This window comes from Thyridium curvatum, assembly GCF_004353045.1.
Source record: "Thyridium curvatum strain D216 chromosome Unknown NODE_71_length_214541_cov_85.463701, whole genome shotgun sequence".
NCBI lineage: Eukaryota > Fungi > Ascomycota > Sordariomycetes > Thyridiales > Thyridiaceae > Thyridium > Thyridium curvatum.
The window spans coordinates 179,332-196,062 of record NW_022156826.1 but is presented as its reverse complement, the minus strand read 5'-3'; the positions used below and the strand labels follow the sequence as shown (position 1 = coordinate 196,062).

The 16,731-nt window shown below is 55.9% G+C and overlaps 4 protein-coding genes across 4 annotated transcripts; 2 read left to right on the top strand and 2 right to left on the bottom strand.

Annotated features, from left to right (window-relative positions):
- Nucleotides 1-596: 596 nt before the first annotated feature.
- Nucleotides 597-2,614, bottom strand: E0L32_009645 (uncharacterized protein; the record flags this gene model as incomplete). Its single annotated transcript, XM_031144633.1, has 4 exons — nucleotides 597-1,229; nucleotides 1,291-1,669; nucleotides 1,728-1,754; nucleotides 1,809-2,614. The coding sequence occupies 4 exons, from the start codon at nucleotides 2,612-2,614 to the stop codon at nucleotides 597-599; spliced, it is 1,845 nt and encodes a 614-aa protein (XP_030990652.1).
- Nucleotides 2,615-4,393: 1,779 nt separating this feature from the next.
- Nucleotides 4,394-5,696, top strand: E0L32_009644 (uncharacterized protein; the record flags this gene model as incomplete). Its single annotated transcript, XM_031144631.1, has 2 exons — nucleotides 4,394-4,633; nucleotides 4,707-5,696. The coding sequence occupies 2 exons, from the start codon at nucleotides 4,394-4,396 to the stop codon at nucleotides 5,694-5,696; spliced, it is 1,230 nt and encodes a 409-aa protein (XP_030990651.1).
- Nucleotides 5,697-6,255: 559 nt separating this feature from the next.
- E0L32_009643 (uncharacterized protein) lies at nucleotides 6,256-10,597 on the bottom strand (the record flags this gene model as incomplete). Its single annotated transcript, XM_031144630.1, has 5 exons — nucleotides 6,256-6,282; nucleotides 6,387-9,632; nucleotides 9,697-10,032; nucleotides 10,089-10,271; nucleotides 10,322-10,597. The coding sequence occupies 5 exons, from the start codon at nucleotides 10,595-10,597 to the stop codon at nucleotides 6,256-6,258; spliced, it is 4,068 nt and encodes a 1,355-aa protein (XP_030990650.1).
- A 2,327-nt stretch (nucleotides 10,598-12,924) lies between these two features.
- On the top strand, nucleotides 12,925-14,901 carry E0L32_009642 (uncharacterized protein; the record flags this gene model as incomplete). The annotated part of the gene is made up of 4 exons (XM_031144629.1): nucleotides 12,925-13,938; nucleotides 13,998-14,325; nucleotides 14,383-14,453; nucleotides 14,536-14,901. 4 exons carry the CDS (start codon nucleotides 12,925-12,927, stop codon nucleotides 14,899-14,901), a joined length of 1,779 nt encoding a protein of 592 aa, XP_030990649.1.
- Nucleotides 14,902-16,731: the final 1,830 nt, after the last annotated feature.

The following is a 16,731-nucleotide window of genomic DNA, read 5'->3' as shown; positions in this document are numbered from 1 at the left end:
ATTGATTGGCCTTGTGATCGGTGACAAGATCCTTCAAAGAGAGATAGCTGGAGCCTCGCCAGAGGGCGCATCTATGCTGAAGGGTTACACTAGTGCATGAACAAAGACTCAAGGATCTGTAGCTTATATGTTGTATCTGGATTCAAATGCTATTCGCGATTCTAAGGATCGAATAATAAAAAGTCCGTATAAGAACGCCAAATGTTCAGATGTCGGCGAGTCGATGGAATTTCAAGCTGCTGGCTTCAAAGCGCTAGGTGATGGTGGAGAGATGGAACTGAGCAGAAAAACTTTCGAGGGGGTATATGTGCATGGGGACGGATTTGTTCCCGTTGTCGTGTGATCAGAGAATGGTTCAGATATCATGAGCTTTGAGAGCGAGGAAAGATCGGAAGAGAGGTCTTTTAAAAACCAATGATGCAAACAAGGAGGGAGCCGAGAGAAATCATCAGAGACTAGCTAGGGCGAGTCCATGGAAGAAAGGAAAGAAAGCAAGATCATCCGCTCCAATCCAAGTCTTTGAAAGTCGTAGAGAGAGAGAGAGAGAGAAGGTGAAAGAAAAGAAAAACCCGCAGACAGTTGTCCAGACGAGCCTTTCAATACCCGAAACTGTCATGCTGATGTACGGGGCATCTCCCGGGGTGGTTCACAAACCAAGCTCTGATGCACGCCCTGTGGAATCGGCAGAGGCACTCCAGCCTCGCCATCTGGACACCGACTTCGAACTCCTCGAGGCAGATAGTGCACTCGGCCGAGTCGACACAGTCCTTCTCCGTTGCCAGGTAGGGAAACATGCCAGTCCTCCTAGGCGGCGGAGGTGGCGAGTTAGATGTGTCCCGCTGGCCGGTGTTTGCGGCAGCGGTCGGCGTGGTACCGTAGGCGCTGTGCGAGGTGATACATATATTGATATGAGCTTCCCGCAGGGCCTCGAAATTTGGGAGGGTCCTAGACGGCAGCTCCCGATGGCAGACGGGGCATTCGTCCTCCTCGAGGATCTGGGGCGGGGGTGGCAGGCTGCGCTGCTGGAGAGCGGGAGTGGATGAGGAAGAGGACGAGCCGACATCAAGAAGGGAGCGATACCGCGAGTACATCGGGTTAGGCCCCTGAGACCCAGAGGCTGATGATGGATACGGCATGTAGGCGGGTGGCGTTCCCGCTAGAATTCGGGATTGTGTCGACAGATAGGGCATGTTGGGTGTCCTGCTAGAGGAAGCACCAGCGGCGGAATGCTGTATACTGTTGTCAGCGATCCTATCCAACGCCAGTCTTGACGTCGCACTTGACACTTACCATGGATACACTGCGACTCCTAGACAAGGCATCACTCCCACCGGGCCCCGGCCCGAAATACGCCCCATACCGTCGGCTTTCGTCACCAGGAAACACCCCACTAGCGTTGCTCTGGGACCTGGAATGCCCTCTTTGGGTCGCCGACTCCTGAGCCTGGTGTGGTGTGGTGTTGGGATCGGGGACGCAGGGATTGCAGAGCCTAACTCGCTCTCCGCCGCCGAGGGTCCTGAAGTCGGCGTAGCCGCCTTCGCTCCCCATGAAAGCGGTAGAGTATATCTGGGATAGAGGACGGACCGCGCCTGGAGGTTGCACGATGTACTGGTAAGGGATGGTGATGCGGTGAGGCGAGCAGCTGTTACAGACCACTCTTCCGCATTTTCTAGAATCATCGTTAGGAGCAGTTTGCATGAGCAAACCAGGACTTCGACTCGACTAACCTGCAATGATGCTTTCGCACGAATATACTAAATTGGGTGTGGCATATTGGGCAAAATGTGACCTCGGCATCTGGCTGCCACCTGGGTAATGACACCGACGAGGGCCTCCTCGGTTCCCTGGCCAACTGTTCAGTCGGAATGGGATTGCTAACGTCGCCCCGAGATCGTCTGTATGTGGGCGAGAGTGGCGGCGGCGTCGGGGGAGGCGGTGATCTTGGTAACTCTCTCGAGAGCCTCTCCGGAAGGTCTACGCTTCTTTGACTAGGCTGAGCGACTGGGTCCGGGGTTGATAGTGGTAGATCAGCCATGTCTCGCGGAGGAGCGGTGTCAAGACTCAAAGACTGTCGCCGACCCGAGCCAGCCTCGTCCGCCTCGGGACTTCCTTCCGTGTTCTCACCCACGGCCTCCTCTTCGTCTACAGCCTCGCCGGGAGACTGCTCTGCGCCATCTTGAGACATGTTATAGATATCTGATTCGGAATCATGACGGACGTCTTCTTCGGAGTCCCTGCCACTTTCGCCTGCGAGAGTGTCCAAGTCTTCCACCGGCCGCTGTGCACCACCACCATCACTGCTCAGCTCCCCAGTGGGAGGGCTATTTTGTGCCCCGTGATCCTCGCCATGCCCTTGATCGTGTGATTCGGCCGACTCTTCGGTCTCAGGATGATCGGCCTCAGGATGAGCCCTCTCGAGGTGGTGGGAAGGACAGTCGAAATATCGAGAGCATTCCTGGTCGTGATACTCGGAAGTCCGTAGAGGGCAGATGCTGGATCTCAAAACATCCACCGCAAAGGAGCCATGAGGGCTGTCTGCACGAGAGCTGCCTGGATCGGATTCGTCGTCATGGATCACGATCGCTCTTCCTGCACTCCCTTCAGGCTCTGCCATTGCGCTTCATGAGGCCTAAGCAGTCGTCGGTACGGTCCTCGTGTTGAGAGAGGGGTTGTCGTCGACTTGTGGCAAGATAGAGATTTGAAAGCCCGCGATAGGCTGGGCAGGCTTAAGTCGACAACGTATAGTCCTAAAGACCGTTTCTGAAAGGAATAGCCTGCAAAGTTATATCAAGCGGTTAGCTGCGCTCAACCATGATAACACCATCCACCCACCCGTTCTCCGCTCCCTACAAGGGGTTTGCTCGGCAGAGCCCGACCTAGGGCTGGCTCCCTTATGCTTGGGAGAGAAGGGAGACAACTGAACTCACACGGGAACTTTTCGTCAAGAGTTCCAGAACATGATCCTGGGTTACCCTGAAAGAGAGTGCAGCACCGCTTTCGAGTCGACCAGGATGGTCGGTTGTCGGGGCACGAGACACAACTGATATGACAACACCGCACGAGTCCAGAATCCTTATCACCGCTCACGGGCAACTCTTATCTGCCTGCTTACTCTCCCATTAATGGAGGCTCCTCGGCGGCGCCCGGAGGCGCTAAAACCAAGGTGAGGGACCGAGTTTGGCGCTATGCCGTCAGCCTAGCATGGGAGGCTCAGAGGGGACCACACAGGGGTTGTCGCGGCAAAAATGGTGGGGTTACAGTATGGAGGCTTGCATCATGCTTTCAGCCAGGAAGTGCAACCTAGGCATCTTTGGACTAGGCCCTAGGCATTCTCTTTGTCCCGCTTATATCAGTGTCTGGAGAGACCGAAAAGATTCGTGAGAGTCCTGTCATGTTAGTCTTGTATTAGTCTCTTGCATCAAGCATCAAAACTGCCCCGGCGCAAGCAGGCTCGAAGGCAGATGGGATGAGAGCTGCTGCAGGTACCCAAGACAGACCCGGGGTTTTGTTGTTAGGCATATCTACCTCCTTGAGTTGGGTACAAGTACCTACTTTACCTACCTAGGTACCGTAGGTACGTGTTGGGGCGACGAGTTTGATGAAACTCGTTCTGCCAGCAATCTACTAGGTATTGAGGATGTGGCACAACATGAGCAGCAGATAGGTACAGGTCAGCCACGGCATTGAATTTGCTCCCTCCCTTATGCCTTTCGGAGTCAAGTGGTGAGTAAATGAATGCCTGGCCACCTCTCCCAAGCAACAGCCCATCCATGCCGTACAGCCATCCATACCCGTACAGCCACCCTGCGCGCCACGTGTAAGACGCCCTGGCCCACCATTAGTTGGCCTTTGTTAGCTGACTTTGTGATCGCCCACACCCCAACACCAACACGCCTCGTCCCAACCCTTGCCCGTTTCGTGGGAAGCGCGATGGCATTCCCGAGGCTCCCACCACGGGAACTAGGCACAGCTGCTGCTAGGTAACAGACTGTTGGGTAGTGCAAGAACCCACCAGACCTCCTCTCAAAGAATGACGAACTGATAAGCACGCATCACCACCACCACCGCCCACACCTGCCTCTCCTCACCCTCTAGACTTGCCTTGCTTTGTGGCCTTGCTTTGTTTGATAGCCGCTACCTTGCTATGATAGGACCTGTCGTGAGACACATGCGATTCAAGGGATCACATGTGAGCCGTTCATGTTTCCTTCTTTCAAGATAAAGCCACAAAGCCATATCGCCAGCCCTTCCCTTCTTTCAAGATAAAAGCTATAAAGCCATATCGCCAGCCCTTTGCCTTCTTCATATCAACCCGTACCTTTTCTGGGCTAGAATCGCATCCTCACTCATTCGACTTGAGGGCACCATACCCAGATAATAGAGAGCCGTCGACATGGACTACCTCTCAGATGCCTGGGAGAGGCACAGTCACAGCACGGCCGTGATCGTAGCCACCACAGCGGTAGCTACCACAGCCATCATTACCATACTCCGACACGCCCTCTATCCAACCTGGCGGCAGAAGACCTTCCCGTCGCCCCTCCAAACCACCTTACCCAAGCTCGGCGATGAAGCCAGCAAGCTAGACTACAAGCCCGATGCCTTCCCAGGCGCCCGGGACGTGCCAACCCCGGTATGAGACAAGGCCTGCCCCTGCACTCCCTCAACTCAACTTGCTTCGCAGAATGACTAACATGCAACGCCAGTACGGCTCCATGCGCGTCTACGAGTTCGGCCCAGAGACGGGCCGCAAAGCCCTCTTCATCCACGGCATCTCCACGTCCTGCCAGACCCTGACCTACCTCGCCCGCGGCCTGGCCGAGTCGGGCCACCGCGTCATGCTCTTCGACCTCTGGGGCCGCGGCTTCTCGGACGGCGTCGGCGACCTCCCCCACGACGCGCGCCTGTACGCCTCGCAGGCCCTGCTGGCCCTGGCCTCGTCGCCGCTGCCCTGGACCGGCGCCGCCGGCTTCGACCTGGTCGGCTACTCGATGGGCGGCGGCGTCGCCGTGCACCTCGCCGCCGCCCTGCCGGCCACGGTCCGCTCGCTCGTCCTGCTGGCGCCCGCGGGCATGATCCGCGAGGTCAGCTTCGGCGCCGTCGCCCGCTTCGTCTTCCAGAGCGGCTACGTGCCCGACCGCCTGCTCTCGGCCGTCACGCGCCGCCGGCTGCGCAAGCCCATCGCCAGCAGCGTCAGGAAGAACCGCGGCATCGTCGAGGCCGAGGAGGACGCCCTGGCCGGCGCCGTGCTGGACGCCAAGACGGCCGAGGCCGTCGAGCTCGCCGCCGCGGAGCTCTCGCACCAGGACGGCGACGGCAACAACGGCGACGGCGCCGAAGCTGACCCGACGCCCCTCAACGCCCGCGTCATGCGCTACGTCCACTGGATGATCGACAACCACGCCGGCTTCGTGCCCGCCTTCCTGAGCTGCGTGCGGCACGCGCCGCTCTTCGGCCAGCAGGACGTCTACAGCGCGCTGGCGGAGCGGCCGGCGCGCAGCGTGTGCGTCGTGCTGGGCCGCAGGGACGAGGTCGTGCACCCGGAGGACTTTGAGGCCGACGCGCTGCCCCTCATGGGCGGCAGGGAGAAAGTGCCCGACGTCACCGTCGTGGGTGGCGGCCACGACTTCCCCATGACGCACAGCAAGGAGACGCTCAAGGCGATGCAGCAGTTCTGGGGTGAGGGTGGGGGATAGACGACAAACGCGGCTCGGGGCGGAGTTGTACCTTTGGCACGGGTGTAAAGTAACTTTTGTTTATAGACTTTGCAGCGATTTGAATAGGGACAAATATTGCTTTTGATATTGTTTCTGCAGCAAAGCTGTGTAATGACAATGAGGGAATTTCAACTCCCGGCGAGTAATTAGCCAGTCAAGCAACTCATGCTAACACTTGAGAGGAAATCTTCAACACGTTTGATACGGACAAGTTTTGTTCTTTCTATACTATCCCTATGGAGGAGGGGTGTTGCTTCAACTCCATCATAGCAAGAGATGGATGGGTATCTATCAAACCATATAAAATAGGAGAAGGGTGCGTCGTATGATGGTGTTGTACTGTAAATGAGTGGGTAAATGCTCGCCAAATGTCTATCCGAAGATGCCGGCCAGTAGAGGGAGGATGATTGCCGAAAAGCACGTATGGATCCAAGTAGTGATCCCGAAGAAACAAGAAAAGATTTGTATATATTATACAGGTCCTCGCGTGCCCGTTTGTGGCTCCTCCGTCTCTCTGTGCGCTGGGGGTGAAGTAGGTCTACCTGTCGAGGGCTTGGCTCTGGCACTGTTTTCAAGAATAGCAATTGTCAGCAAGATCCATCTCATCTTCATACACTTCCAAGGCTCAACAAGCCCAGGGCAAAGCAGAGGCAAGGAATAGAAACATACCATGTTCCAGTACACCCCCCTCTGCCGCAGCAGCTCGGCGTGGCTGCCCTTCTCCAGCACCCTGCCCTCGCCCAGCACGTAGATGACGTCGGCCCGCTGGATCGTGCTGAGCCGGTGCGCGACGGCGACCGTCGTGCGGCCCTTGGCCACGCGCTCGAACGTCGCCTGGATCAGCTTCTCCGTGTCCGAGTCGAGGCTCGACGTCGCCTCGTCGAGCAGCAGGACGCGCGGGTCGCGCACGAGGGCGCGCGCGATGGCGATGCGCTGCTTCTGCCCGCCCGACAGCGACACGCCCTTGCTGCCGATGTCCGTGTCGTAGCCCTCGGGCAGCGAGACGACAAAGTCGTGGATCGACGCGTCGCGGCACGCCTGGTGCAGCCGCGCCTCCGTCACGCTGCCCTCCTCGACGCCCAGCAGCACGTTGTCGCGGATCGAGCCCTGGAAGAGCGTCGCCTCCTGCGCGACGAGCGAGATGAGGCGGCGGTACTCGTGCAGGTCGATGCCCGCCACGTCGGTGCCGTTGAAGAGGATGCGGCCGCGCCGGGGCTCGTAGAAGCGCTCCAGCAGGGAGACGATCGACGTCTTGCCCGAGCCCGAGGCCCCGACCAGGGCCGCGTACTGGCCCTTCTCGATGGTGATGTTGAGGCCCTTGAAGATGGAGACGTTGCGCGTGGGGTACTTGAAGTGCACGTCCTCGAGATCGATCCGGATGCCGCCTTCGGTCTCCCTGATCGTCTCGCCCGACAGGACCTCCTTCTCGCCCGACTCGCGGATGCTAAGGATCCGGTTGGCAGCGCCGGTCGCCTGGGCGGCATTGGGCCCAAAGGAAAGGCCCTGGCCGGCGGCCTCAGCGCCTTGGATGACGGCCATGTAGCACACAAAAAAGTTGAAGATGTCGTACTCGCCCTTCGCCACAAGATGGCCGCCGTACCAGAAGATGAGGGCCTGGCAGGCCAGACTGATGGAGTCCGCGAGAGCGAAGACCAAAGTCTTGAATCGGGCACTGCGCAGCGCTGTCGACAGGTGGCCGGCGAGGAGGACATTGTAGCGGGTGCTGATGAAGTCCTCGAGCGTCAATGCAGTCACAGTCCGGAAGGCACCGATGCTCTCGGCTGCCCACTTTGAACTCTCGGCGAAGACAGCGGCGTTCATCTGGTCGAACTCGAGTTCGTACTTGACACGCCAGTAGCCCGAGCCGAGGCCCATGGGCACAGTCACGCAGAGCGCAACGAGGGCAAGCTTCCAGCCATAGATAAAGGAGATGATCAACGACCCGATGATCTGGAAGATGGCGGTCAGCACCATGGTCATGTTGATACCTAACAATTCTTCGAGTTGCTTAGGATCACCACCGACACGCGACGTGAGGGTTCCGGCTGAATGGTCTTCCTGATCAAAGAACAAAGTCCTCTGATTCAGGATGGAGACGAAGTATTGCTGGCGATAGGTGGCGCAGATAAAGTGCTGGAGGTAGTTGGCCACGAGACCCATGACGAAGTACGAGAATCCGACGCCAGCAGCCAACACTACCCACATCAGCGCCCAGAAACGGCTTTCATGCATGAGCTCCTCGCCCCTGAGTGTGAAGACTTTGATGAGCCTGGCAAACAAGTAAGCCTGGATGGGTGACGCAGTGGCGGCACCCATGGCGCCAACGACGGCGATCAGGTAGCTGGGGATCTTGGTCTTCTGCTCGAGAAGGAGCTTGCCGAAGCTGCCAAAGAGGCCTTTGTTTGTCCACCCCTCGATTATGGCCTGGTTTTCGCGCTCGGACACGGCTGCGCTCTTCTCCCGGGCAAGTATGTCGCCAATATTCTCCTCCTGGAGTTCGTCATCGCTCGAATCGTCACCCAGAGACAGCTGCTGCGCATGGACGAGGCCATAGTACACACCAGCTTCATTCTTCAGAAGCCCTTCGTGGGTGCCAGATTCGACGCAGCGACCTTTCTGCATGACTATGATCTTGTCGGCGGATTTGATAGTCGATAGACGATGCGCGATGGTGATGGTAGTCCGGTTCCTGGAAACTCTTTCGAGGGCGGCTTGCACGATGCGCTCGCCACGCACGTCAATAGCGGATGTGGCTTCATCGAGAATGAGTATCTTTGGTTGCTTCGCGATACTGCGCGCAATGGCGATGCGTTGGCGCTGGCCGCCGGAAAGCTTTGTGCCGGATTCGCCGACCATTGTCTGGTACCCATCGGGAAGACGGTCGATGAACTCGTCGGCAAACGCCTCTTTACAAGCTTCTTCGACCAGCTCCTTCTTGCGCTCGTCGCTCGCATTCTCGTTCTCGGAGCCAACTAGTCCGTACGCGACGTTGTTGAAAATCGTATCGTTGAAGAGGAAGGGCTCCTGCTGTACCAGACCGATCTGTGACCTCCACCACCTGATGTCTACCTCATCGATCGAGTGCCCAGACAAGGTGATGCTACCCTTGAGCTCGACGGGGGTCTCTTCATCTTCCACGATCAGTGGTCCAGCTGGATTGACGGTTTCCTCAGACTTGGTCTCGGAACTGTCCTGGCCCTTGCTATTCTTCTTTCCTTTCTTCTTCTTCTTCTCCTCCTTCTTCCTTTTCTTCTCTTCTGCCTCCTTCTCTTTGTCCTTCTCCACTGTCTTGGCAATGACATATTGGCCATTCTTGAGTGAGTACCATCTCTCAATCAGGCCGACTATGGTGCTTTTGCCGGAGCCGGAAGGTCCCACAATCGCTGTGACTTTGCCCGCCTCGATGTGTATGTCTAGACCGTCCAGGACCTTGACGTGCGGGCGGCTAGGATAGGCAAAGTCCACATCGGAAAAGACGATGTCGTCTGTAGCGGAAACGTCGGGTTCTTGGAGAGTGCCAGGGCTCGGAGGAGGAGCGTCGATGATGGCGAAGAACTCCGCAGCAGCGACCATCGCCTTGGAGGCCTGGATCAGCGGGCTCGATACCCGCTCGAGGGAAATGACCATGAGCATGACCGACATGAGGACAATCACAATTTCGCCCACGTTGTCGAGATAGCCCTCCACGAAGAGTTTGGTGCCGTACCAGAATGCCAGGGCGAAGGCGGCGTACATCCCAAAGAAGACCAGACCAAACTGGACCGCCATAAACGGAGCCATCGTCTGTCCATGCTTTTGGGCCTTTCGTACCCATTCCGCGTAACGTTTCGCCATTCTGGACTCGGCACCGCAAGCTGCGATCATTTTTATACTGCTGAATGCTTCATTAGCCACCGAGCCTGCCTTGGTCTCGGCCTGTCCTTGTGTGAGCATATAATTACTATTCTCGAGCTCGAAAGCACAACAATCTTGTCCATACCTTGGTAAGCAGCCCCTGGAGTTTGATGATAAAGGGGAGCAGGATACTGATGACTATCAAGATGAATATAATCATGGTTGAGGTAACGAGTGTCAGTCGCCAGTTCCGGGTAAAGGCGATGATGAGGGCCGAGATGATGGTGGCATTGAATTCGAAGTAGGTCCCCAGCTTCTCGCCAATGCCGCTCTGCAAAGTGTTGGCCGTTGTCGTGATGGTTCCCGCGGCCGCTCCAGATGGCATGGAGTCCAGCACATGGACTGTTTGACTGAACAGGCATTGCAAGTAGTGTGCCCGAATGGCAGCAGACATGCGTATACTGATCATGCGGAAGCAGAACTAGAACTTGTCAGCAAGCTTCGCCGCGCGAAACGGAGACAAGAGTGCGAAAGTACCTTGTTGAAGTAACCGAGGAAGAAGCGACCGATGAAGAGGGCGAAGATGTAGAGGGAAAGTTTGTCAAGACTTTTCTCGAAATCGCGGATCATGGCCGCCGCACCAGGACCTGCTTTGCTCGGGTCAAAGTCGGCGAAGTTGCCGACAAGTTGTCCAAAGACGACGTTCATCAAGGGTAGTGTCTGGTGGCTGTCAGTAGCTTCACAATACCAACCATACGGCCTCGACTTACAATGCCAGCGCCAATGGCTGATACAATTGCAATGGCCATCAACAAGAAGTCCCATTTTCTCGCATACGTAAATATCCGGATATAATCCTTGAAACTGGCTTGTCTCTCTGGGCGGGCCTTGCTTTGTTGTTGCGCTTTTGGCGTTCCTGTACTCTCGTCCACCTTTTCTTCACGTGTTGGTGGTTGATCCTCGTCCCTGGTGTGAAGAAGTGGCGGTTGAGGCTGTAACGGCGCTGGAGCAGCCGGCTCCATGGCCTGGACTTTCTCTGGATCCATGATTAACAGGCAATGACCGTGTTAGTCCGATGAATCTGCAGTCACGGCAGAGGAACGCAGATGTCCCCCGGCGAGTTGCCCGACGACAATATTCTGGACCGAGACGAAGCCGTTGGTGGTGCGGACGCACGATAGCTTCTGCCTACTTGGCGTGTTTACCACAGGACGTCATCCATTTGCTTGGTGAGCCGTCGACACAGAGAGAAGTAGTTAACGAAGGTCTACTGACAGCCGTCTAATATGGAGAACACGAGAGGATGGCTAACAAAGAAGCAAGCACTGAGTTTATCAATGGCCTGGTGACTGACAGGGTTTTATTAGTCTCTCCAGGAGTGCCAAGAGATCTAGGCATGAACCGGGGTCATTGCGCAGGACTGTTCTAGGTAAATGGTCAGGATGAGGCGCCACTGAGCTAGCATTCGACAACAGGTGTGCTGACCCCTTTGCGATGATCAAGATGGGGGGCGATTCGATGTAACTAATTACTTGCAATTCCTTAGTTAGACCGCATGTCTGAACAGAATTACGGCGGGGCATGGGGCACGGGAAGGCTAGGGCTTCCGGCCTGGAACTACAAGATACCTATCCTAGGGCGACTTAGGTAGGTAGTACCTGGTGCTGCATCATGTAACGAACGTTACTTCCTGAATGATGGATATCTCACGCCTCCGGGGAGTCGGGTTACGGAATCGCTTACTTCAGAGCAGACGCACTGGTAATTGAACCGAGCACCCCGACGAAGGCGGCCGGCTCCACCCCGGAACCCGTGGCCTAGCGGTGCGTCAAGCATTGATGTACTCCGTAGGGAAATCAATCGCATGCTGCGACAGCGGGTGCGAGTACAAAAACTAATCCAGGCGCCCTCATTGGAATATCGCACCAACGCCATACTTGCTTTGTAGACATAAGATTTCGTTGTGGGGCTGTCGGTCCCTAGCCGGCTTTCGAGGTCGGACGACGTAATCGTAATGCTTACCGCTTTGGGCATTTTACGACAATGCCAATGCGACGCAGCCGTAGTCAGCATCCCTTCAAACTTTAGTGCAAGCAAATGAAGCAATTGTACGAGAGATACGACGCCCTTTCCTTGGTGCAATCTATCTCGCCTGGGTAAGGTAAAGTGCAAAACCACGAGTCACCCGAGTCTACTTGACTTGGCAGAAAGACCACAAAGGAATCAAGGCCCCAGGAATTCGTGGTCGCGGTCGTCATCACGGCTGAACCATACGTCCGAGCTGACCAGGCAGCCAAATTTGTTGATGTTTCACCATGGTCCCTGAGCCTTTTCGGGCATCCACGAGCCACTTACAATCAGATGAGCTCGAGAATTAAGTTCAGGATAGTACCCAAGCTGAAGATCACGAAACTTGATGGGTGTACGTTCAGACGAGAGTCGACTCAACCCCATTCAATTCGTACCGAAACTAAATCCCCGCAATCTGGCCCCGTACAAGTGCCGATAGGTCGTCTGCAATGCCTGGCAATGGAATAGCCAAAGACTCGTGGATCTTCAAGTCACTTATCTACACAGTTTCAGTTGGAGTAAGTAAAGCTCAAGACCTGCCCAAATTTGGCACTTACAACAGCATTGCTACCTAGTGATTCGAGCACACATACAGTTCACAAGGTAACCAGTGTTCATCTCTAAATGGAACCATGAGACGTGGCGGCGACTGAAAGTAGCACTAAGGTGACTATGAAAAAGACAAGGTAATAGAAGGGACAGAGCTTGTGTGTCCAATTCCTCCAGACTTATGGGGAGAAGAAGAAGCTTGGGTTCTCACTTCTTGTCATCTACAGGTAGATTCATGTGAGTGGTGGAATTGCAAGGGGCACTCAAGAAAAAGGCTATTACGCTTTCATTATGTCCAACTGGGGTTTGGTTGTGCCATTTTCAACTATCGGATGATCAGTTCGACAGAGGAAGTAATAGAAACAAGACGCACCGGACTAGGAAAGAAGAGAAATCTTTGCCCTTGTGTTCTATTCTCAAAGCCTACTTGATGAAGTAAGTAGATGGATGACTGGAGGTGACCCTGTGCTGTCCAGTGTTGATTGCCCAAAACGGCAGGGTAAGGTAGTGGGGGTGGGGCCGTGCTTGGAGGGGCCGACCAACGGCGAGAGACATCTCGTCAGGCTGGCTGATTAGCCTTGCATTCTACACTTGTTTAGTGGCATGAAAAAAAATACCCTACCCAGAAAGCGTCAATTTACCCCGAAGAGTCACACAACCACACTTTCCTGGCCGAGGTGACTTGTTGCTGCTGCACCGAGTCCTTCCCCTCCGCTTGCCCTCCTCACCCACAAGTGACATCAGTCGCATCTGAATGCGGATACTAGTGTCAGCAGTTCTCAGGTCCGCCAGACCATCACCACGCCTACGACCCCTATCGAGTTTCTACATCAACCCCACCATCGTCGGACGAGACCTGTCGCGAAGCTTCACGTCCAGCACAGCCCGTCGCAGCCAGCTTGACGACGACGCAAGCATGGCTCCCAAATTCGAGCTCAAGACCCCCAAGGGCACGCGGGATTGGGCAGGGAAGGATCTGGTTGTCCGCGAGAAAATCTTTGCCAATATTGTCGACGTCTTCAAGCGTCACGGTGGTGTCTCTCTCGACACTCCCGTCTTCGAGCTCAAGGAGATCCTGTCGGGCAAGTACGGAGAGGACAGCAAGTTGATCTACGACTTGAAGGACCAAGGCGGCGAGCTGTGCTCTTTGCGATACGACCTGACGGTCCCCTTTGCGAGATGGCTCGCGTGCAACAAGGACGTCCAGAATATCAAGCGTTATCACCTCTCCAAGGTCTACAGACGTGATGCCCCCGCTGTCGCGAAAGGTCGCATGCGAGAGTTCTACCAGTGCGACTTCGATATCGCCGGCGCGTATGACGCCATGATCCCCGATGCTGAGATCATCCGGATCATTGTCGAGGTTTTTGACGGCCTTGGCTGGGGCGGAAACTACACAATCAAGCTGAACCACCGCAAGATCCTGGACGGTATCTTTCAAGTCTGCGGTGTCCCCGATGACAAGCTGAGGACGATATCCTCGGCCGTCGACAAGCTGGACAAGTCGCCGTGGGCTGAAGTGCGACGCGAGATGACCGAGGACAAGGGGCTGGCCGAGGACATCGCGGACAGGATAGGCGAATGGGTGGTGCTGAAGGGCAAGCGGGAGCTGCTGGAGAAGCTGCAGAAGGACGAGAAGCTCTCTGCCAACGAGTCGATGAAGCAGGGCATGGCTGATCTTGAGCTGTTGTTCACATACCTCGAGGACCTCGAGGCCCTCGGCCCGGTCTCGTTCGACCTGAGTCTTGCCCGTGGTCTTGACTACTACGTGGGTCATATCAGATCGACGGTACTCGATGTTGCGTTGATTGCTAACAATATTCGCAGACCGGCGTCATCTACGAGGTTGTTACCGAGGGCTCAGCACCCCCTGTTGCCTCTGCCACGGACGGCGAGAAGCCGGCAAAGAAGAAGAAGTCAAAGGCTAGCGAAGACGACGACCGTTCTGATGACCCCACCGTCGGTGTTGGCAGTGTTGCGGCGGGTGGCCGTTATGACAACCTCGTTGGCATGTTCTCCGGCAAGAACCAGGTCCCCTGTGTCGGTATCTCGTTCGGTGTGGATCGCATCTTCTCTATCACCAAGGCACGGATGGCAGCACAGAAGGCCGAGGTCCGGAATAACGAGACCGATGTCTACGTCATGGCATTTGGAGGTATGTGTAGCCGTTGCTTGGCCACCGCGGCGTTCTGGTAGCTAACAGCGAATACAGGCAAGGGCTTTAATGGCATGCTGAAGGAGCGCATGTCCGTGTGCTCCACTCTGTGGAAGGAGGGCATCAAGGTACGTTTTGGACGGCGATACATCCAATCATCTAGAGTTCTTGTCGTTTGTTCGATCCATGGCTGACTGATCATACTCGTAGGCCGAGTTTCTGTACAAGAACAAGCCCAAGCTGCAGAACCAGTTCAAGGCAGCGGAAACCAACAACGTTCCGTTCGCGGTCATCCTGGGCGAAGAGGAACTCGCGCAGGGCAAGGTCAAGATCAAGCAGATGGGCCTTTCGGATGGGCACCCCGAGAAGGACGGCGTGCTCGTCGACCTCAGCAACCTGGCAGCCGAGGTCAAGACCAGGCTGGAGAGGAGTCACGCGTTGGACGAGCTGGCCGTGCGGGCAGAGGGCCTCAAGGTTGTCCACGGCATCAAGGGCGATGACAGCAAGCCCGCCGACAGCAATGCCGAGGCGGCTGCTGTTGATGCCGCGCTCGCCGAGCCTGCGAAAACAGAGTGAAAAAGAAACAAAAAATATGAGAGCTGATAAAAATAGATAGCGGAACCCTCTATCTCAGGTAGGGTCGTGGGCTAACGCGGCCGATCGGGTTTCACAGTAGAAAAAAAAAAGGAAAAATGTATGTCATCCAAGACCAAAAAGCAAAGGCAGTGCTCTCACGGAATTACCGCCGCCGAAGCCCTTACACGAGTTTTCTACCGAGTCTCCGAGTGGCAGGTTTGCCAGTTGTCACTGGATCTCAAAAGCAACGGGCAGGAGGAGTGGCTTGTCCTATTGCACGTCTAGAAGGCCCATGTCAGCCACCTCGTGCGTTGCCGGATCCAACCGAGACCCAGATGCTGTGCTGGCAAAGGCACTAAAGTAAGAAGAGGCCCGTTGGTGGGCTATCGGCTCATGGGGATCCATCTCTGGGTCACAATCGAGAAATCCGATCCTTGCGAGCACGCAGCTCTGACGGGTGAGTACGACCATACGTTGTATGGGGCCCCGTTTTGGGGAGAGAGCACGCCAAAGTGCCTGAGCTCTATGCGAAGTAACATCGGTTGTATGCACTGGGGACTCGTTTCTTGCTGTGATAAGATCTAACTTGTGTATGATAACTAGTCCGTTTGTATAGCCATTACTTGGCAAGACGTTGCGAGGTCTGTGGGGTGGAAATGGTTCGGACGAGTTTTTGTGTGTTCTAGGTACGGAGCATCTGAAAGTGCCCCATCCATGGTGCTCATTGCTTCTTCACCGACAGTAGTTACTCCGTACTTGTAGTTCAATGGGGTCGACGCTGACTCCGGACACAGTCTTTCGAAGCTGACTACCTCCGGAGTATGGGTCTCTCGTGTCTCTGCTGGATACAAGATGCACCATGCTGATCAATAGCAGGCGTATCCAGGCTGACGGTCGATGCTAGGCCATGGGCCAGCGATGCCCGCGTTGCATTGGTAAATGTGACGGTTCGTGATCTGACGCAGGGGTGCGGAGAAAGGTGTGGAGCTGGCGGCATGCGGCGGCGCCCCGGCACGGACCAAGCCTGTTTGTCCGGCTCGTCTGCTACTGCAACCACTCAGAGGGCTAGCCGCCCCTTCTGACCCCGTCTCTCGGTCCTCGCGCACTCACCCAGGCCCAGACGAGCTTGGAACGGTGGTGAGGAGGCGGCTCTCAGACTCGAAGCACTGGCCGTGTGTCAGGTGCTGACGCAGGGTGTTCCTGCAGTGCGTTCTGTCAATTGTTTGTGTGTGTGCCTTGCAGGTTCTTTTCCAGAGCCTCTTCAGGAAGAGTGAGGGGGGGGGACTGGACCATGACCAGGTCTGCCGACGTTGAACCCACCATAGTACGCTGTATTAAGGGGGGTTTTGCTGTTGGACATACAAGTATTGTCAGGGAGGTTTTTTCTTTTGCAGAAGTGCGAGCCCCACACGCGCAAAGCAAACATCAAAGGTTGGACGAACCGATGGCTGGGACATTTCCCCCAATTTCGCTGCTCCCACCATACAGAGTGCCAGGCCAGCTCGTCGGTTTGCAGCCACCAAATGGCCGAATGGGTTTTCCTGTCTTCCCGCCTCATCTTTTGTTGCACCCCCGTTGGCATTGATCCCCTTTCCCCCCCTCCCATGCAGCATTTCATTACCAACGCGCCAGGAGCCAGCAGCTTGGGCCACCTGGTGTCATAGCAAGCCCTGGCCTTGACCAGCTCCCCCCCAGCTAGCCTCAACTCGGCTGCTCACCCGTGCCCCAATCTAACTCGTAATAGACCCAGGCATCCCAGCAAGCACATCCAATATTCCCCTGCCAGTCAGGGGATCATCCATGTTCCTTGCAGCTCAAGTGCTCTCGAGA